This window comes from Chrysemys picta, chromosome 1 (genome assembly GCF_011386835.1).
Source record: "Chrysemys picta bellii isolate R12L10 chromosome 1, ASM1138683v2, whole genome shotgun sequence".
Lineage (NCBI taxonomy): Eukaryota > Metazoa > Chordata > Testudines > Emydidae > Chrysemys > Chrysemys picta.
The window spans coordinates 236,090,849-236,113,022 of record NC_088791.1 but is presented as its reverse complement, the minus strand read 5'-3'; the positions used below and the strand labels follow the sequence as shown (position 1 = coordinate 236,113,022).

General features: G+C 46.6%; 1 protein-coding gene across 3 annotated transcripts in view; it reads right to left on the bottom strand.

The window, feature by feature from the left end:
- Nucleotides 1–22,174, bottom strand: part of TMEM131 (transmembrane protein 131) — a 171,486-nt gene that overhangs the window by 78,960 nt on the left and 70,352 nt on the right. For all 3 annotated transcript variants that reach the window (XM_042840820.2, XM_008167357.4, XM_024104406.3), the window contains exon 4: nt 11,727–11,795. In XM_042840820.2, coding sequence (XP_042696754.2) covers nt 11,727–11,795 — 69 coding nt within the window. The remainder of the gene's footprint in view (nt 1–11,726; nt 11,796–22,174) is intronic.

Genomic DNA, 22,174 nt, shown 5'->3' with positions numbered 1-22,174 from the left:
TTACTAACAAGTTATTTTTATTCCACTGAAATACTATCTTCCCACTCTGTACTGTTTGGCTTTCTAGAAATGCAGCTATATGTAGCACCTGATAAAAAACGGTTACCTACCTTCTGTAACTGTTGTTCTTCGAGATGTGTTGTTCACGTCCATTACACATTAGGTGTGCGCGTGTCGCGTGCATGGACGTCGGAAACTTTTCCCCTCAGCGGCTCCCGTCGGGCTGGCAGACTCCCCCCCTCCTGCCAGAGCAGCACCCCGCTCTAGCGTATATATATCCCTGAGGGCCTGACCCTCCCTCGGTTCCTTTTTGCCTCCGTGACTCCGACAGAGGGGAAGGAGGGTGGGAAGTGTAATGGACGTGAACACCACATCTCGAAGAACAACAGTTACAGAAGGTAGGTAACTGGTTTTTCTTCTTCGAGTGATTGTTCACGTCCATTACACATTAGGTGACTCACAAGCTTACCACTGGAGGAAGGTAGGAGTCAAGGAACAATTGATCGAAGCATAGCCCTGCCGACCACCGCGTCCTCTCTGGTCTGATGATGGATCGCGTAGTGGGCTGTGAACATATGCACCAACGACCAGGTGGCCGCTTTACAGATTTCCTGGAGTGGAACCTGCGCCAAGAAAGCCGCCGAAGACGCTTGGGCCCTAGTCGAGTGAGCCCTGATCTCCAGGGCTGGTACGTTGGCGAGCTCATAGCATGTGCGTATGCAAAGCACAATCCATGCTGACAAGCGTTGCGCCAAGATAGGCTGGCCTTTCATTCTCTCCGCAATGGCAATGAACAGTTGCGTCGACTTGCGGAATGGTCTGGTCCGTTCCAGATAGAATGCCAAGGCTCTACGGACATCGAGGGTATGCAGGCTGCAGTGGCTTGGGTCTGTATGGGGCTTAGGGAAGAACACCGGTAAACAAATGTCCTGTCCCATATGAAATTGCGTGACCACCTTAGGAAGGAATTTGGGGTGCAGCCTCGGTTGCACCTTATTCTTATAAAAAACTGTATAAGGAGGTTCCGAAGTTAGGGCTCTCAATTCCTATACCCTCCTAGCCGATGTGATGGCCACTAGAAACGCTACCTTCCATGAGAGGTGCATGAGGGAGCAAGAGGCTAGGGGTTCAAAGGGCGGCCCCGTGAGTTTAGTTAGGACCAGGTTAAAATTCCATGCTGAGACCGGCAGGCAGGAGTAGCAAAACACCCTCTCCAGCCTCTTGAGGAATCAGACTACTGTGGGGTTGGAGAACACCGAAACCCGCAACTCTCCGGGGTGGAACGCCAATATGACAACCAGATGCACTTTAATTGAGGTGGGGGCAAGCCCTTGATGCTTGAGGTGCAGCAAGTAGTCCAGTATTGATGGGACGGAGGCCTGCAGAGACTGTATGTGATGAGGCTCACACCAGTGGGAGAACCTCTTCCATTTGGCAAGGTAGGTCGCTCTTGTGGAGGGCTTCCTACTACCAAGAAGAATTTGCTGGACCTGGTGGGAGCACCTGTGCTCCGTATCGTTTAGCCAGAGATACCACGCCGTGAGATGTAGCGACGGTAGGTTCGGGTGGAGTAGGCGACCCCGGTCCTGCGTGATGAGGTCGCGATAGAGGGGGAGGGCGATCGGGGCGGTCACAGACAGTTCCAGCAGGGTCGTGAACCAATGGTGGCATGGCCACGCCGGTGCGATGAGGATGACTGTCGCCTTGTCCCTGCGGGTCTTGAGCACGACCCTGTGGATGAGCGGGAATGGTGGGAAGGCATACCTCAGGCTCCCGCCCCACGGAATCGCGAAGGCATCTGCCACTGAGCCGGGCTGAGGTTCTGGAATGCACAAAACTGAGGGCATTGGCTGTTGTCCTTGGTGCCGAAGAGATCCACCTGGGGAAATCCCCACCTCTGGAAGATTGAATGCAGGACGTCCTCTCTCAGAGTCCATTCGTGCATGTGGTAGGACCGGCTGAGGTGGTCTGCTAACCCGTTTTGGACCCCTGGGAGATATGCTGCCTGTAGGTGGACTGAATGGTCTATACAGAAGTCCCATAGGAGGAGCGCCTCGTGACAGAGGGGAGAGGATCGGGACCCGCCCTGCTTGCTTATGTAGAACATGGCCGTCAGAACTAACACACTGTGGCCTTCTATGGTAGCATGAAAGGTCTGGCAGGCGAGGCGAACTGCCTCAAATTGATGTGAAGCAACTTAACTCCTTCAAATTGATGTGAAGCAACTTTTCTTTCCTGGACCATAAGCCCTGGGTCCGTAGGTCCCCAAGGTGCGCCCCCCAGCCCAGGTCCGACGCATCTGTTACTAACGTCAGAGTGGGTTGCGGGGTGGCGAAAGGGACCCCTTGGCAAACCTGTTGCTGATCGAGCCACCAGCGGAGGGAGTTCGACACCCGAGCTGGGATTGTCACTACTAGGTCTAAGGGGTCTCTGTTAGGGCGATACGTTTGGGCCAGTCACAACTGTAATGGCCTGAGTCTTAGGCGGGCATGTCTGACTACATGTGTGCAAGCCGCCATGTGCCTCAAGAGTTGCATGCAGCATCTGGTCGTGGTATTGGGGAATTGTTGGATGGAGCTTACGATCCTCTGAATGGCCAAGAACCGTGACACTGGAAGACTTGCCTGTGCCGCCCCGAGTCCAGGACTGCTCCTATGAAATCCAGTCTCTGCGTGGGGATCAGTGAGGACTTGGGTACATTGACCAGTAGACCAAGCTTGCGGAACACCTGTAATGCCAGTGTCACGTGGGAGCGGACCTCGTCCTCCGACCTGCCCGCAAGGAGCCAGTCGTCCAAGTACGGGTATACCTGCATCTTTCTTTTCGAAGAAAGACTGCCACCATGGACATGCATTTCGTGAACACTCGCGGGGCCATTGCTAGGCCGAAGGGCAAGACTGTAAATTGGAAATGGTGTCAGTTGATGGTGAAGCGCAGGAACCGTCGGTGGGCCGGCGGATGGCAATGTGAAAGTATGCATCTTTCATATCGAGGGCAGCGTACCAATCCTCCGGATCCCAGGGATGGGATAATAGCGCCAAGGGAGACCATACGAAAACGTGCCTTGACCAAAAATTTGTTTAGTCAGCGTAGATCCAAAATGGGACGGAGGCCCCCTTTTGCTTTGGGAATGAGGAAATATCTGGAGTAAAACCCTTTCCCCCTTACATCCGGAGGGACCTCTTCCACTGCTTCTACTTTGAGGAGGGCCCGCATGAGGATGGGGGTCAGGAGGGAGGGGGTGAGGAGAACTGAAGGGTGTATCCCGTCTCCACCATGCGCAGGACCCAGCGGTCCAATGTTATACGGAACCAAGCATGGTAAAAATGGAACAGGCGGTCCCTGAAACATAGAGGGGGATCCGGTATAAGGGTCGGTACGCTGTCCTCGATCGCAGCTTCAAAACCCTTGCTTATTTCCCGGCTGCGGCTTGCCTTGGCCGTGGTTTTGGCCCTGGTTAGGCATGTTACGTCAACGCCTGTTATCCCTGCCCCTTCTGCGGTACGGTTCCTGTCTAGGACGAGGTGGTATTGCCTCTGTGGTAGTTGGGGTTTAAAGGGGTTCCTCTGTGTCACTGGGGTGTGCATTCCCAATGACTTGAGGGTTGCTCGAGAGTCTTTGAGGCTACGTAGTCTGGCATCCGTCTGGTCCGAAAACAAGCCTGACCCCTCCAACGGAAGGTCTTGCAAGGTGTTTTGCACCTCTGGGGGAAGGCCGGAAGCCTGTAGCCATGCCAAGCGCCTCATCACTACTCCTGACGCGATTGTCCTGGCAGCTGCATCCGCGGAGTCAAGGGAGGCCTGCAGAGAGGTTTTGGCTACTGCCTTCCCTTCGTCCACTATGGCCGCAAACTCGGGTTGTGAACCCTTAAACTTGGAGACTGATGCCCAAGAATTGAAGTTGTCTCTGTTCAGAATCGCTTGTTGGTTAGCGATCCTCAACTGGAGGCCCCTGGACAAGTAGACCTTCCTCCCAAATAAGTCCAAGCGTTTTGCCTCCTTGGCCTTGGGGGCCAGGGCTTGCTGGCCATGTCGCTCTCGTTCGTTGACCGCAGAGACGACCAGCGAACAGGGTGTTGGGTGAGAGAAGAGGAAGTCAAACCCCTTAGAGGGGGTGAAGTATTTCCTCTCCACGCCTTTCGCAGTTGGTGCACTGGAGGCCGGTGTTTGCCATACTGTTTTATAGTTGGACTGTACCGTTTTTATGAGCAGGAGCGTGATCCTGGAGGGGCCCTCCGGGCTTAGGATGTCAACCATAGGGTCCTCCTGCTCTACCGTCTCCTCCGCCTGCAACCCCAGATTGAGGGCTACTCGGCGGAGCAGTTCCTGGTGCGCCCGATGGTCAATCGGGGGAGGGCTGGACACTGTCGTGCCTGCCACAGCTTCATCTGGTGAGGAGGAAGAGGTTAGGGCCTTTTGTGCGTCTTCCTCTTCCTGCAACTCCTCACCGACTGGGCACTCCTCTGGAGTCTGCCCTATGATGTGGGCCTGAGACAGTGCCGGGCTCGGTGCCGAGTTGGCTCTTTCTCGCTCCGGTGGTCTGGAGACCGTGGCCTCCTTGCGAGAGGAGGGGCGCCCCTGAGGAGAGCGGGACCGGTGTCCCGAGGGGCCAGATCTCGAGGTCCTGGACGGGGGGCCTTGCTGGTGGTAGGCCCAAGGGGTCCAGAATGGACATTGTCCTGGCTGGCCCCATTGTGGGTGCCAAGCAGCTTCGTGTTCCCTACTGGCCGGTGCCCTGTGGGTATATCTGCTGGACTGGTCCGAGTCTGCCTCAGAAACCACGGCAGTACCGTGGGACGGTGACGGTCCGGGGTCGGAGAGTAGTGCCTCCGTGACCGGGAGTAGCATCTTGACGACCTGGATCGGGACCGGTGACTCGGGACCGGAAACGACTGCGAGTGGTCGGTCTTGGGGATCGCGTGACTGACATGTCCCGGTGCCTACTCGAGTAGGGCTGCTGGGTCGGTGCAGGGCGCTTATTGGGGCCCAACGGCTGCGTGGCTCTCTGCGCGGAGGGTAGCCGGGAGTCCACCGAGGCGGAGCTCGACCGGGATCGGCGCCGTGAATGGTGCCGAGATGGTGACCATGATGGGTGCACCATTGCCGGCTTGCCTCTGGATGGCAGTCTCAGCGGATTGTCTTTAGCTTGAAGGGGGCCCTCAGCGAACAATTCGATGAGGTCCTTTGCTGCCTCAAACGTGTCCGGGGTGGAGGGCTGTTCCAAAAGCTCCTCCAGCCCTTCCTCCTCACTCGATGCGCCTATCCCGGGGCTCGATGGGCCTTTCGGTGCCAGAGCCACTGGCACCGGGATCTGTGCTGGGGCCGCAACGCCCTTAGGCGCACTCAAGTTCTTCGCGGGCACTACCCTCTTATGTGGGGAGTGTCCTCGGGCCTTGGGTTGGCCCTTCGATTTTGCCGGTGAAGACAACCGGTGCCATAGGCTTAGGGTGCCCCACCGGTGTTGGATCACGAACCGATGTCGGGGCACTCCGCACCGAGGTTGACGGTGCCGCCGAAGTGGATGGCTGTAATGCAGCCTCCATGAGCAGCTGCTTAAGGCGAAAGTCTCTTTCTTAGTCCTGGGCTTGAAGGCCTTACAGATCTTGCAGCGCTCTTTTTGGTGTGCTTCCCCCAGGCAACGGAGACACGTGTCGTGGGGATCGCTTATCAGCATAGGCTTGTGGCAGATGGCACAAGCCTTGAAGCCTTGGGCATGCGGCATGCACCGCCGCCCAGGGCCGGTGTCAGGATTGACCAAACACCTAAAACAAAGGAGCTTAACTACTACTAAAGAACTGATAACTGCTAAGATTAACACTAACTACTAACGCTAAGGGACACTCTCAGACGAGAGAGAGTTGTTCCAACGCCGCCACGGACGGTAAGAAGGAACTGAGGGAGGGACGGGCCTGCAGGGATATATATACACGCTAGAGCGGGGCGCCGCTCTGGCGGGAGGGGGGGACCCTGCCGACCCGACGGGAGCCGCTGAAGGAAAAAGTTTCCGACGTCCGTGCACGCATCGCGCGCACACCTAATGTGTAATGGACGTGAACAATCACTCGAAGAAGAACTGAAGTTATGAATCTGGAAGAGAATCTGAAGGCATCGGAAACATATAGCTGCTAGAATTGTTTTAGTGAATATGAAATTTACCCTCCTCTTTAGAGGTAAAGAGGTGGGTAAGTCCCTTGCACTGAGCCATGTTGAACCTGCGGCTAAAGCTTACAAGGGTCCTGGTTATTGGCTCAAAGTAATTCTCAGAGATTTCCATCTGTTCATTGTGGGGCAAGGATAGGTTGCTTGGAAAAGACCTTTACTGAGAACACCTCTGGCTTCTTTTCAATCTATATCTAGTGTGGGATTCTTCAAACAAATGCAAACTTGCCTTCTGAAATTTGTAAGATTTTATTTGAATATTAAAAGCTGAGAATGTAATCTCAGCAGGAATTCCCGTTCAACCTTAACATTTCTCCCCTTCTAGCTCTACTTCTTTGTGGGAAAATTGGAGGATGAGGAAAAATAGAAAGATTTTTTTTGTGATTTTTGGATTCTTCTTTATTTAGGTTCAGGGAAAGAAAAGTCTAGACCCTCTAACACAGAGGTGGGCAAACTACGGCCCGCGGGACCGTCCTGCCTGGCCCCAAGCTCCTGGCCCGGGAGGCTAGCCCCAAACACCTCCCCTGCAGTTCCCTCTCCCCTGCAAGCCTCAGCTCGTTTGCTCCGCTCTGGGGGTTGGGGCTGTGAACTCCTGGGGCAGCGCAGCTGCAGAGCCCGGCCTGACCCTGGGTCTGTGCTGAGTGGCAGCAGCAGTGTGACCCGGCTCCAGCCAGGCGGCACAGCTGTAGCACTGCCAGTCACCAGTGTTCCAGGGAGTGTGGTAAGAGGGCAGGGAGGGTTGGATAGAGGACAGAGGAGTTCGGGGTGGTGGTCAGGGGTGTGGATAGGGGTCGGGGGGATGACAGGGGGTTGAATGGGGGCAGGGGTTCGGGGGGGGAGCAGTCAGGAAGGAGGGGGGGTTGGATGGGGCAGCAGTAGGCGGTCAGGGGACAGGGAGAAGGGGTGGTTGGATGGGCAAGGGTCCCAGGGGGGCCGTCAGGGAATGGGGGAGTTGGATGAGGCAGAAATCCCAGGGGGGAGTAGATAGGTGGGGGCTGGGCCACAACCCCCTGCCCTAACCGGCCCTCCATATAATTTACAAAACCTGATGCAGCCCTTGGGCCAAAAAGTTTGCCCACCCCTGCTCTAACAGGTCTGCCCTGGTTCTAGACAGAGCCTTTATGAATTCTGAGGCTGCCTACAAACTTTTTCCCCATAATCACCTTTGACAGCTGCAGAAAGCCAGTCTAAGGGAAAGCTTCCTATGAAAAAGAGACCTAAGCAAAGGAGACTACTCTGACTTTAGTGACACGTGCAATACCCAGTTTGCCCTAAATGGAAAGGTTATCCTTTCATAATTTTGGTCACTTCTCATCTATTATTAACAGCACAGCTTTGGACTCTTGCCACAGCTTCACGGAAAGCAAGATAGTGGACAAGACCAAAGCACTAAAGAAGTGTGCTCCCTGCTTTGTACTCAGACATACATAATGGTTGGTCTGAGCAATATGGACGAGTTACTTTTCTGACCAAGGTAACGGAGAAAGAAACTGAGATCAGTTGTGTCACTCTACCAGGGGAAATACAGCAGAAATTAAGGAAGAGATATCACTGCACTATCAGAGACAGATTCTTAATCTTCAAGTTTTAATTAATGTAACAAGTACAAAGATTTTTATAAGGTATATTTTTGGACCAATCTTTGCAGTGCATCAGCCTCTTTTCAACTGGTTTTCAAAGCTCCACAGATTGAAATACTGAGAGCAGATCATTATCCAGTCATGTCACCCAGAATGAACTGTACCAAAGTTATGGAGCAGGTTCTTAAGGAATCCATTTTGAAACACTTGGAGGAGAGGAAGGTGATCAAGAACAGTCAATATGGATTCACCAAGGGCAAGTCATGCCTGTCCAACCTGATTGCCTTCTATGATGAGATAACTGGCTCTGTGGATATGGGAAAAGTGGTGGACGTGATATATCTTGACGTTAGCAAAGTTTTTGATATGGTCTCCCACAGTATTCTTGCCAGCAAGTTAAAGTATGGATTGGATTAATGGACTATAAGGTGGATAGAAAGTGGGACTAGATTTTCGGGCTCAACGGGTAGTGATCAATGGCTCAATTTGGTTGGGATTGGTCCTGCTTTGAGCAGGGGGTTGGACTAGATGACCTCCTGAGGTCTCTTCCAACCCTAATCTTCTAAGATTCTATGATACAAGGCTTTAAATTATTGCATTATTTGACCTACCAGCATCCCTCATTCTAAGATAAAATAATTTAGAAATAGAAAACAGATTGCATCAACTTAACATATTTGGTTTTGATCTACCTGTAGAACTGTTTTCTAGATTAAGTTTTTTAACCAACTCCAAAACAGATGTGAATTAAAGTCTGTTACAAAGAGAGAAGAAAAATATTTTATATTACCCTGAGCATGTCTAAAATGTAAGTGCTACTATAAAGCTCTTATCTATGAAAAACATGACAAATGCACATTTGGTTCTTTATTACAGCTATCTTATAAAATCACCTTGAAATCTGTGAAAATGGCTGCTTAAAGAAAAAAGAATGTAAAAGAATGACAATTATTTGGATAATTTTCCTGCTTGCTTATAATTATTTTCCCCATATCCTGTTAGAGATTAATAGAGTTCTTGAAGAAACAAGGGTCTGATCCGCTTCTCATTCCCTTAAATTACTCTTAAATCACATGCAGAAAGGACTCAGATATTCAATTTAAACATTAACAAGCAATTCCTTTTAAGTGCAGACAAAGCTGTTCTGTATTCTTTTCAGAGTAAAACCGCCTGCCAAATATTAAAAGCATAGAGCTTATAAGCAAGATAGAACTACTTGCAGTGATAAACAGAAAACAAAACAAAAACTAAAGTTAGGCTTGTAGAATATTAACCTAGGAAGAAAACATTAGGCATAGGTTGAGATGTGGCAGATGCTTTTCAACACAAGTGAGGCAAGACCATTCCACAGATACATTTTGCCACAGAATGAAGATTTCAGTACCATTTGAAGACTTTCATAGTCTGTTAATCATGATTCAACAACCTCAATGAATATACTGGCAGACTGCTTTTACAATATGAATTGTAAATTTAGTGCTTATGAGAAAGACCGTATTGAAAGAAAATGAAAAGAAAGTCCTCTAGTCACAGACTGTTAGAGCTATGGCAGCAGTCAATAAATCTTGTCCCTCTTCTAGAGGGATCACCCTCTACAAGTGAGAGGTTAATTTAGTATCTCTTTTCTGTTTAATCAGTGGCAATCCAATATGGTCTACATGGACCCCCAGTGACATAGCAATGCGGTGCATAAGAGCTGGTTATCTGGGAGGGAATTCTAAATTGGTGAAACAAGCATACTGGATACAATTAGGTTTTTAAAACCAAACTCACCAAGTGTATCTCAACTGGTAAAATACATGAAATTTCACACTTAAAAATATCAGTTTTTGCATTTGATACAACAGGTCAGAGCCATCTACTTGCTTGCCCGAGTCCAACCTGGGACAGTCTGGTGGGCAGTATTATGAAGCCAGCTATGGTGGTGTGAGACTAGACTAGGGAGGGAGTAGCTACCATATGGAAAAATGACACCAGAGAGGCTGACACTAGATTCCTGGCCAGGAAGAATTGGTTCTCTTTACTAAGACAGTCTTATTGAACTCCTGCAAGGCATCACTAGGCATGATAGACTGGGCCTGTTCTGGAAGCTGGGAAGAGGCATCTCAGTGCATGCCATAGGCACAGGGGGCTGGGACTCATAAGAAGCTGGGACATGTTTAGTACATGCCAAAGGTGCAGTGATGAGAGGAGGGAAAGGAGAACACCCATTGAGATGAAGGGAGCAGTTCAGCTTCTCAGAGACAGTATTTCAAGGTGTAATAATCTCCATGGGGTATTTTCACAGGCATGTTCTCATCTGAATGAGATGAATGGGCCAGTTTACACCTTTGCAAGCCTCCTATGCTGCAGAGGTGTGCGCAGAGCCCCTTCTCACTCCATCTCCCCAATATGGGATGGAGACTCTGGGGCTACCCTCCTCCTCCCCTTTTACCTGCAGCTCATACATGTGCTACTTACAACCCAAGACTCACTTTTTCTCCTCCTCAAGACTTTTCCAGCCGTACTAGGAGCATGAAGGGGACAACCAAACATGACCTAGTTACTTCTAACAAAATCTACTATTTTCCACATTGTGTTCAACATGGTCCTACTAAAATTTTAACAAATCTATCATAATAGCAGACCATTGTTTTCTGACTAAATGTATAACTGCAGCAAAGCATTTCAACTTTCTACAGCAGGTAAAATATATTTAACATATTTGTATTTTTAAAAAGTGAAGAAAACATTTAACGAACCAAAGTCTGACACACATGCTCCTATTACAACTTTTAAGTGAGAAATTTCCATATTCGGTTAAAAAAGCCCACATCATTTGGCACTAATTCTACAGAGCTGCACATGCCCTTTGCAGATCAGAAACTTGAATAGTTTTGACAGCATTACAGCTCTCTATTAACTGACTTGTTTCAAAGTGAGAGAGTTCTGGAAGGATAGATTTATATAAAAACCAACTGAAGCATAATGAAGAGCAAACTTACTAGAACAAACATTTAAGACATCAGTTTTAATGCTAAAATGCTGATATTTTATATTAAAATTCATATTTTTATGAAAAATAGATATTCAAGTACTTCCGAAATTTAAAAAAATTTGGAAGTTCACATAACTCATTTAATTTCCTTCAGATGTGCTTACAGAAGATCATTTTAAAAGCAAGATTTTTCTACAAAGTAAAGGAGTAGAAGCCATTAACATTATGATAAAAAACTGCTTAAAAATAAAAATAAAACTTCAACTCTTAAAAGAATGCTGTGTATTTAACTACAAATGAAAACTTCAGGAATTTCCCCATACATTTACTTTATTCTTATTCAGTTACTAAGACCATATAATCAAACCTGTGTTATAGAAAAAAGTTATCAACATGAGCAGTCTTTAAACTTACTGAATTTAGAAGTGCTTGTACTGCATTATTTATATGAATTATAATCAATCAAATTTTGTGGTTACAGCGGAGATGTGACTAACATGGCACTTTTGTACTGTACATTTTTGCTTAAACATAATAAGCAAATAACTACAGTTCGTTTTCTGACCATGACCACTTATTGACATTTAAAAATCATGAAAGTTCCCAAACCAAAGTACTGAAACACAGACAAACTTAAGATGGTTGGTTAGCGTCTCTTACAAGTTCTTTTTGTAACAATGTGTTAATACAAATTTGGCATGTTAGCTATAGTCTGTTGTTCATTGCACTGAAAAGGCCATTAATTTATACTTGTAAAATAAAGCACTTTCATATAGCTTTAATGTTTAGCAACGTATTTACTATAAAAGGGAGAAGGATACTTCCATGTGCATAGGGTATTCCTGGACAACCATTTTGACAAAACTATATACATGACTCCCTTTCCCTCCACAGATTAACAAATAACTCAGGATCAACATAAAATTCCAGCTTGGACAGGCAAAACTTCCACTATTTTCCCTATACTCCTCTACATCCCCCCCCACTGCGCCATTACGCTTTCCTACTTACTGTTCATGGAAATCCAGCATCGGTGGTTCAAACCGGATAGGTCTGCAATTCCCCCGATACAGAGATACACTGAGGAACAAGAAGGAAGAATAATTAATTTCAAATTGAAATTGAACTTTGCTTGCTGACCCCAAAATATTTTACTTCTCTTTGAATGAAATAGATGTGATTGAATTGGAGCTGCTCTGTAATTTATGAATACTGTATACTAACCAGGTCATTGCTTTAGTGTACAACTATATTGGTTTAGTTTAAAAGGGATCTGTAAGAAAAGCAAGCAGGAAGGGGGAAAATGGCTCAAAATAAGCCACTTGTCAACAAAAAACAGGAAAAGGCTTGGGAACCAGAATATCAAGAGAACTGTGGCAGATTTTAAAGAAAGAATCCTCTCAAGGGAAGAGGGGAGTTGTTCCGAGGAACTACACAGAGACTGACAGTTTCTGGGGGTGTCTGAAGAAGTTAGCACTGACTAGATAACGAATGGAATGCTGAACCATACTATACTCTTCAGCCACTAGGTGGCATTGTGTACAACACACAGTAGAAGGTATTCGTAACTCTAAATGTTTGTAACTCTAAACAAAACATTATAGCTGTTCTTCAAAAGTTTACAACTGAACTGAATACAGCTTTGAAACTTTACTATGCAGAAGAAAAATGCTGCTTTTAACCATCTTAATTTAAATGAAACAAGCACAGAAAGTTTCCTTATCTTTAAAAAAAAATTTACACTTTCCCTTTTTTTTTAAAGCAGTTTATGTTTAACACAGCACTTTACTGTACAGTATTTTCTTGTTTTGGGGCAAAGGGGGGGGGGTCTCTGCTGCCTGATGGCATACTTCCGGTTCCAAATTAGGTGTGTGGTTGACTGATCAGTGTAGACATACCCCCAGGATACCGTAACACAGGGCCTGGTCTATGAATGGGAAAATTCTGGATTTGTATCCTGAGATAGGTAAAGGCCCCTGACATGTGAGGGACTGCAATTAGAGAGACCAGAAAAGGGACAGTAGTGCAACTAGCCCTGTAATTGTGACAATGGGATTTGAAAAGAAATTGTGCACATAATGCGAACCTAAGTCTCTCCCATTGTACTTCAAATAAAAGCTAAATATTGATCAAATTTAAGGGCATATGTCCACATTCCCACCACAGTGTAGTTGGGGAACCAATTACAAAATTAAAATACCAGACAGAATCTTAACTGTATTTTAGAACCAGATTAAAGCCTTGACCATGACCAATCCAGTAATGTGTTTGCAAAACCAATGAAGACTTAGCAATATGAGCCCTCAGCAAAGATCTAACAAGCTCAGTGCTGAAGTGAGAAGTGGCCATGTGAGAAAATTAGCGAGGCTCTACTATGTAACTAAGCCACTTACCAGTGGTCATGACTGACAGAGTGGCTGTGCACATTCATAGCTGCTTTAGAATTCAACTATTAAGAAGTTAAAAAACTGCATTATGGCATCTCTAAGTTTTATGCTAACCCACACAATATAGTTTCAAAACAGTTATTTGTGAAAGGTGGGCATTAGCTCAATGCAAATTCCTCAACATCGAAATATAAAACCTTCTTTGGACCCATATACTTTTCTCTATTTACTGCTTCCACTCCAACTGTGCTATTTTAAACTGTATAACAAATTTACTCCAAAGGAAACAAGATTGCGCCTTTCTGCAACTACTCTCCTATGTGGATTTTTAAATAGTTTTGAATGGTACTCTTAAGCAATCTTTTTGGTATACTAGGATTTGGAACTAATGGCACACTTAGGGAATAACTCAATACCTGGTCAGGAGGTCATGGCTGGGGACAGGGACGGAGCAGAACGTTCCTCTGCGCCCCCTTGGTTTGGGGATCTCTGGGTTACACTTTACTCACTTTTTGAAGGTTTTCTTCACAACCATAATGGCTAGAGACTTTTAAATAAAGACAAAATTTTGGAGAACAAGATGGTAGAAACCACAAAAAGCAACGTGGGCACATTCTGTGATACTCTGCCTAATTTGAGTCCTAGGCCTGGTCTACACTATGAGTTTAATTCGAATTTAGCAGCGTTAAATCGAATTAACCCTGCACCCGTCCACATAACGAAGCCATTTATTTCAAAATAAAGGGCTCTTAAAATCTATTTCTGTACTCCTCCCCGACGAGCGGAGTAGCACCAAAATCGATATTGTCATTTCGAATTAGGGTTAGTGTGGCTGCAATTCGATGGTATTGGCCTCCAGGAGCTATCCCACAGTGCACCATTGTGAGCGCTCTGGACAGCAATCTGAACTCTGATGCACTGGCCAGGTAGACAGGAAAAACCCTGCGAACATTTGAATTTCATTCCCTGTTTGCCCAGCACAGGAGAGCATAGGTGACCACAGAGAGCTCTTCAGCAGAGATAACCATGCAGGCCGATAATTGAAAAAGAGCACCAACATGGACCGTACGGGAGGTACTGGATCTGATCGCTATATGGCGAGAGGATTCAGTGCTAGCAGAACTTCGTTCGAAAACACGAAATGCCAAAACTTTTGAAAAAAATCTCCAAGGGCATGATGGAGAGAGGCCACAATACGGACTCAGATCAATGCCGCGTGAAAGCCAAGGAGCTCAGACAAGCCTATCAGAAAACAAAGGAGGCAAACGGTCGCTCCGGGTCAGAGCCGCAGACATGCCGCTTCTACGCTGAGCTGCATGCAATTCTAGGGGGGGCCGCCACCACTACCCCACCTCTGACCGTGGATTCCGAGGCGGGGGTAATCTCATCAGCCACACCTGAGGATTCTGCGGATGGGGAAGAGGAGGAGGAGGAGGAGGAGGATGAGGATGAGCTTGCGGAGAGCACACAGCACTCCGTTCTCCCCAACAGCCAGGATCTTTTTCTCAGCCTGACTGAAGTACCCTCCCAAGCCAGTACCCAAGACCATGACCCCATGGAAGGGACCTCAGGTGAGTTTACCTTTTAAAGTATAAAACATGGTTTAAAAGCAAGCATTTTTTAAATGATTAATTTGCCCTGAGGACTTGGGATGCATTCGCGGCCAGTACAGCTACTGGAAAAGTCTGTTAACGTGTCTGGGGATGGAGCGGAAATCCTCCAGGGACATTTCCATGAAGCTCTCCTGGAGGTACTCCAAAAGCCTTGCCACAAGGTTTCTGGGCAGTGCAGCCTTACTCAGTCCTCCATGGTAGGACACTTGACCACGCCATGCTAGTAGCAAGTAATCTGGTATCATTGCATGACAAAGCCTGGCAGCGTATGGTCCTGGTGTTTTCTGGCATTCAAGCAACATCCGTTCTTTATCTCGCTGTGTAATCCTAAGGAGAGTGATATCGCTCATGGTAACCTGGTTAAGATACGGGAATTTAAGGGGACAGAGGTGGTCGTTCCTACTGGGCTGTTTGCCTGTGGCTGAAAAGAAATCCTTCCCTGCAGTTAGCCAAGCGTGGGGGGAGGGAGGGGAGAATTGGCGCTGAGCTTTTTGCCTTTGGCTAGCAGGGATCTTTCCTGATACCAGCCACGTGGTGGGGGGGGGGAGAGATAAAGCGATCATCCCAGAGAATTGGATGGGGTGGGGGTTAGTTTGTTTTCTGCTGCTGAAGGTTAACAGGAAAACCGCAGCAGTCAATGGGCTTTGCTTGGTATATGGGAAAGGAGGGCGCAGAAGCCGAAAGACAATGGCTTACCATGGCCGCATGCAAGCCGAATTCTGTTGCCCGGACCTACGTCTGTGATCTCTAATACCAAAGCCACAGGCACTCAATATTAAGATGGAAAATGCGACCTTGTACTGAAATCACATGTGCTATGTAATGTGAATAGTGTTTTTCACCGTGAAAGAGTATAAGCGTTGTTCTGTAAAACATATCTTTTTAAAAACTTCTCTCCTTTTTTCCATCCCTCCAGCAGCTGCAAATTTTTCAAGCCTCCCTCCTCCGTCCTGAAGGCTATCTCAGATAAGGCAGCAGAGAAAGAAGACGCGAGACGAGATGTTCTCGGACATAATGGAATGCACCCGCAATGAAAGAGCTCATTTGAATGAGTGGAAGGACACGGTATCTAAGTACAGGAAAGATGCCAGTGAATGTGAGGTCATGAGGGACGCTCGAATGAAAGGTGGCAGGCTGCAACGCTGGGGCTGCTGCGTGATCAAACAGACATGCTCCGGCATCTGGTGGAGCTTCAGGAATGGCAGCAGGATAACAGAGTGCCACTACAGTCACTGTATAACCTCCCTCCCCCTCACCATGTTCCATAGCCTACTCACCCAGACATGTAAGAATGCGGGGGGCAGAGGGGGGGGGGAGGCTCTGTGCACCCTCCCACTCCACCCCAGTGGACAGCCCAACCAAAAGGCTGTCATTATATTGACTTTTTTCAGTGGCCTTTTACTTCCCTCCTATCCTCTTCCCAAACCTCATCCGGGTTACCTTGTCGGTTCTGTCCCTATGTTTATAATCAATTAATAAAGAATACATGATTTTTAAACTATAGTGACTTTATTTCATTTAAAAGCAAGCTGTGATTTAAGGGGGGGGAGGGGGTTTGCTTACAGGGAATGAGTCAATCAAGGGGGTGGGTTTTCAACAAACAGAACTTTCACACCGTAGCCTGGCCAGTCATGAAACTGGTTTTCAAAGCTTCTCTGATGCGCAGCGCTTCCTGGTGTGATCTTCTAATCGCCCTGGTGTCTGGCTGTGCATAATCAGCAGCCAGGCTATTTGCCTCAGCCTCCCACCCTGCCATAAAGGTCTCCCCCTTACTCTCACAGAGATTGTGGAGCACACAGCAAGCAGCAATAACAATGGGGATATTGGTTTGGCTGAGGTCTGACCGAGTCGGTAACGAGCGCCAGCGACCTTTTAAATGGCCAAATGCACATTCTACCACCATTCTGCACTTGCTCAGCCTGTAGTTGAACAGCTCCTGACTCCTGTCCAGGCTGCCTGCGTATGGCTTCATGAGCCATGGCATTAAGGGGTAGGCTGGGTCCCCAAGGATAACTATAGGCATTTCAACATCCCCAACGGTTATTTTCTGGTCCGGGAAGTAAGTCCCTTGCTGCAGCCGTTTAAACAGAGTAGTGTTCCTGAAGACGTGAGCGTCATGAACCCTTCCCAGCCAGCCCACGTTGATGTTGGTGAAACGTCCCGTGTGATCCACAAGTGCTTGCAGCACCATTGAAAAAGTACCCCTTGCAGTTTATGTACTGGGTACCCTGGTGCTCCGGTGCCAAGATAGATATATGGGTTCCATCTATCGCCCTACCACAGTTAGGGAATCCCATTGCAGCAAAGCCATCCACTATGACCTGCACATTTCCCAGAGTCACTACCTTTCGTAGCAGCAGCTCAGTGATTGCTTTGGCTACTTGCATCACAGCAGCCCCCACAGTAGATTTGCCCACTCCAAATTGATTCCTGACTGACCGGTAGCTGTCTGGTGTTGCAAGCTTCCACAGGGCTATCGCCACTCGCTTCTCAACTGTGAGGGCTGCTCTCATCTTGGTATTCTGGCACTTCAGGGCAGGGGAAAACAAGTCACAAAGTTCCATGAAAGTGCCCTTACGCATGCGAAAGTTTCGCAGCCACTGGGAATCGTCCCACACCTACAACACTATGCGGTTCCACCAGTCTGTGCTTGTTTCCTGGGCCCAGAATCGGCGTTCCATGGCTATAACCTGCCCCATTAACAGCATGATCTCCAAAGCACCGGGGCCTGCGGTTTGATAGAATTCCATGTCCATGTCATCACTCTCGCCGCCACGCTGCCGTAGGCTACTCCTCGCCGCCTGGTTTTGCAGGTTCTGGTTCAGCATAAACTGCACGATAACGCGCAAGGTGTTTACAATGTTCATGACTGCTATCTTGAGCTGAGCAGGCTCCATGCTTGCCGTGGTATGGCGTCTGCACTGTTCACCCAGGAAAAAGGCGCGAAAGGGTTGTCTGCTGTTGCTTCCCTGGAGAGGGGGGAGGATGTACCCAGAACCACCCATGACAATGTTTTTGGCCCCATCAGGCATTGGGATCTCAACCCAGAATTCCAATGGGCCGAGGAGACTGCGGGAACTATGGGATAGCTACCCACAGTGCAACGCTCCGGAAATCGACGCTAGCCCCGGTACATAGATTCATAGATTCTAGGACTGGAAGGGACCTCGAGAGGTCATCGAGTCCAGTCCCCTGCCCGCATGGCAGGACCAAATACTGTCTAGACCATCCCTGATAGACATTTATCTAACCTACTCTTAAATATCTCCAGAGATGGAGATTCCACAACCTCCCTAGGCAATTTATTCCAGTGTTTAACCACCCTGACAGTTAGGAACTTTTTCCTAATGTCCAACCTAGACCTTCCTTGCTGCAGTTTAAGCCCATTGCTTCTTGTTCTATCCTTAGAGGCTAAGGTGAACAAGTTTTCTCCCTCCTCCTCATGACACCCTTTTAGATACCTGAAAACTGCTATCATGTCCCCTCTCAGTCTTCTCTTTTCCAAACTAAAGGAACCCAATTCTTTCAGCCTTCCTTCATAGGTCATGTTCTCAAGACCTTTAATCATTCTTGTTGCTCTTCTCTGGACCCTTTCCAGACATGGACGCACACCGCCGAATTAATGTGCTTAGTGTGGCTGCATACATTAGACTTTATACAATCTGTTTCCAAAATTCGAATTATATAAATTCGGATTAATCCCGTAATGTAGACATACCCCTAGCCCTCTATGCTGTTAGAGGAGCTTTAGACATTTTAAAATAATTTCCTTTTGCCAATTATCTTTTCTGAATCCTAATTTCCCCCATGTGTGAATTCTAAGGCATCTGGAGGCAGAGCCTATTTTTCTTCAGTTCCAGAATGGTATAAACAAACAGGAATCAATGGAGAAAATTTATAGAAGAGTGACAAAGGTGACTAGGACCCTGAAGGGACAGATTTATGAGGAAAGACATTATGGTAATCCAGTTTGGTTAAACAAAAAAAAGTGAAAAGGGCATATAATGGTCAACATTTGTAGGGTTAAACTCCAATGGTTTACCTCAGTATCTTAAACTATAACTAAGAATAATGAAATTAAGAGAGTATCAGGAAAAACGTCTAACCAGTAAAGTCCATGACTGTGGTATAGTCTTTCAATAGAAGGAGTTGAAGTACTATTTCTTGTACAGTGTTTATAACTAGACTGAACAGGAGTCTAAGAAAATATACAACAGGGACCAAAATCTACATTGGCATGAAGAATGTACTACATGTCCAGCAGATTTTCTACCTCTCTAATTTTTTAGATGAAACAGGCTCTGAGACTGACTGGATCTCCCTATCTATCCACCCACCCAAATTATTTCTTACGCAATGGTAAGAGCCTTAAAGAAGCCAGCTGTTTAAGTATTTTATTAGAACTATATAGACTAATATTTATGCTGGAGTTTGCCCACCAAAACGAGGGATTTATTACTAGGGGGTCTATTTTAACTCTAAGGTAAAATGAAAGTTGAACTCAAAAGAAAGAGTGGCTTTAGAGATTCATTTAAAAGGAAATGAGACTGACCTCTGCAGATATTCACAATTCTCACAAGGTTAACAGCTATTAGGAAGGCCATCTTGCAAGGCAAGTATTTTAATACCCATAGTTTAAATTGTTGAATAGTAGAGTTTTCTGAGAACCTTCTAAAAAATGTCAGGATCAAAGAGTGCTTTCTTCGCCCCTCACAATTCTTGACTTTCTTACAACTGTTAAGAATACCAGAACTAGGGAGCAGACATTTATCCTGGGACACTCCACATTATTGTAGAATGCAACTTTTTCAGACTGCTATATTCTTGGACCCTGGCCCCCTGCCTGCATGGAAAAAACATTTCAAGGCTTCTGACAGTGGGAACAAGGATCACACTGTGGTTGTATAGTCCCCCAAATGTGACTAAAAATGGTACCGAGGTTCCATGTTTATTTCTCTCAATGCCTTCAACAGCAAGTCAATTCCAAAGTATTTTTTAATTGCCAGCCCTGCAAGCAATTTGAGGTCTAAAAAATAAAAGTCAAGCTATTATTTTGGCTTAGGAGTGAACATTAATATAGATGCTGCAGCTGACACACAGTTAATTCTGTTGATGGTACAAACCAAAAAGTAATTCAGCTAATTCTTCTTCCGCTTCTCAGCTCTGAAGTGTTTGCAAGAATAAAACGTAGGAGTTATTCGTCACTGAAGCAAACCTATGACTCTCATACATGCAGAAAACCAATTTGTTCAGAAGGTACTTTTTCTATGTAGCCAATAGATAAGTGGTGCCCAAACCTTTCCTGTCACGCCCCCTTTACCAGTAATGGAATCTGTCCACACGCCCCTTCCAGTACTGCACAGTTGGTTCAGCAGAGGAGCATGGGTGAAGATGGAAGGTAATTATCACCACTGAAATTTGACCAGGACCTTTTCATGGGCTATTCCAGTGCATATGTTATGGTCTTTGGACCCTATAAAACTGGGAGCTGGAGTAGGGCTACCTACCTGACTCAGATGAAATTGCTACCTACTGAGTCACTAATGTCTTTCTGCAACACCTACATGTATTCCTTGAAGATCTTCAACTAAGTACTGTCCCAGCCCTGCCCTGCTTAGCTTGTGAGATCTAATAAGCTTACAGCCCAAGGTGGGATGGCTACAGGCCAATTTAATCACAATAGGCAAGTACCCAAACTTTTCTAAACCAGGTAAGTCTCTTCATCTTCCTTATTTTTAACTTGACATTTGTTATTTTTTTAAATATGAAAATGTAGAACTGGGCATCTTGAAAGATTATACATGCTAATCAGACTCTCCACTGAACAGCCAACATTAGCAGTTGCTATGCATGCATACTGCCATGTAAGGATCTTCTGGAACAGAAATTTGAGATATATTTTACATTGATTTGATTCCATGCTAACACTTCTGAACTGCACCAAATGCAATATTTTGGCAACAACTTATTAATAATCATGCTTCAGTGGCATCTGAGGGGGTGAGGGATACCTCAGTGGTTTGAGCATTGGCCTGCTAAACCCAGGGTTGAGTTCAATCCTGGGGGGGCCAGTTCGGGATCTGGGGCAAAATCAGTACTTGGTCCTGCTAATGAAGGCAGGGGGGTGGACTTGATGACCTTTCAGGGTCCCTTCCTGTTCTATGAGATAGGTATATCTCCATATATTTTTATTATTTATATTTTATCTAAAACACTATCTCACAAAGACCGCAACAAGAAAGTCTACTTCTAACTCAATAATAAAATGAAATTTCGTTATTTATAAACCAATGTCAACCATATTAGGGTGTTTTTGAAAACCTAATATGCTAGAACATGAGATGAACACAAAAATATCATGCTTACATTTACAATGAATTCTACTGTAATCATACTTAAGGGATTTAATAAAAAAAAGTTTTTTACCACACTACTGAAATGATCAATTAAGTTTGGTTCTGTTTAGGAACAGGGCCGGCTTCAGGCACCAGCTTGCCAAGCAGGTGCTTGGGGTGGCCACTCCAAAGAGGGGAGACAGGTCCAGCTATTCGGCGGCAATTCGGCGGACGGTGCCTCACTCCTGCTTGGAGCGAAGGACCTTCCGCCGAATTGCCGCCACGGATTGCGGCTTTTTGGGGGGGGGGGGGGGGGGGGGGGGGCTGCTTGGGGCGGCCAAAACCCTGGAGCCGGCTCTGTTTAGGAGACAGATATACAACTGAGTCCTAACATCAGGGGTATTCAGCTGTATACAAGAAACTTCTCCAAACAGACTAATTTGGGCATACAGATGCAAGGTGCAATTTAAGTCACTGTGACAATTTGGAGAATCTGCTTATGTAAAAATATATGAATTCAGACTGATGTTATGAAACTGCTGAATCATTTCATGCCGCAGTGTATGGCGTATCAGCTATGTTCCGTCAGACCTGTGTCACCCATTTCCCAGACCAGGGACAATGGAAAGTCATTACCCTTAACAACTATACTCTGACTACTAAACAGGTATGCTAAGGAGGGTTGCTTGAACTGGGAGACCAGTTCAACCACGTTGGAGAAATCTCCGAACAGGACAACAAAAAACCAAAATGTTGATGCTAACTTTTAAAATCATACAGACTGAGAAGGTCAGGGGAAACAAGAGAGACGCAAGAAGCTTGGGCAGGAAAGAGGATCAGAGAGTCATGCTTTCACAGCAGAGAGGTCTTGTTTAACTGAGGGACCAGCCAAGGAAGAAGAAAGGAAGCCAGGTGCAAAGGACAAAGAGAGACTGACTAGGTGCAGACAGCGGGATTCTGGACTCCACTGGGGACACTGACTTAGCCCAAAGAGTATCAGGAGTGCTGAGGAAATTGAGGTGGGGAAGTGCAAGTAGATGTTCTGATTTGCCTATATTTGTGTATTTCTTCAGTACAGATGAGGATTTTAAGCATAAAACTTAGTAGAATTTCATATTTTACAT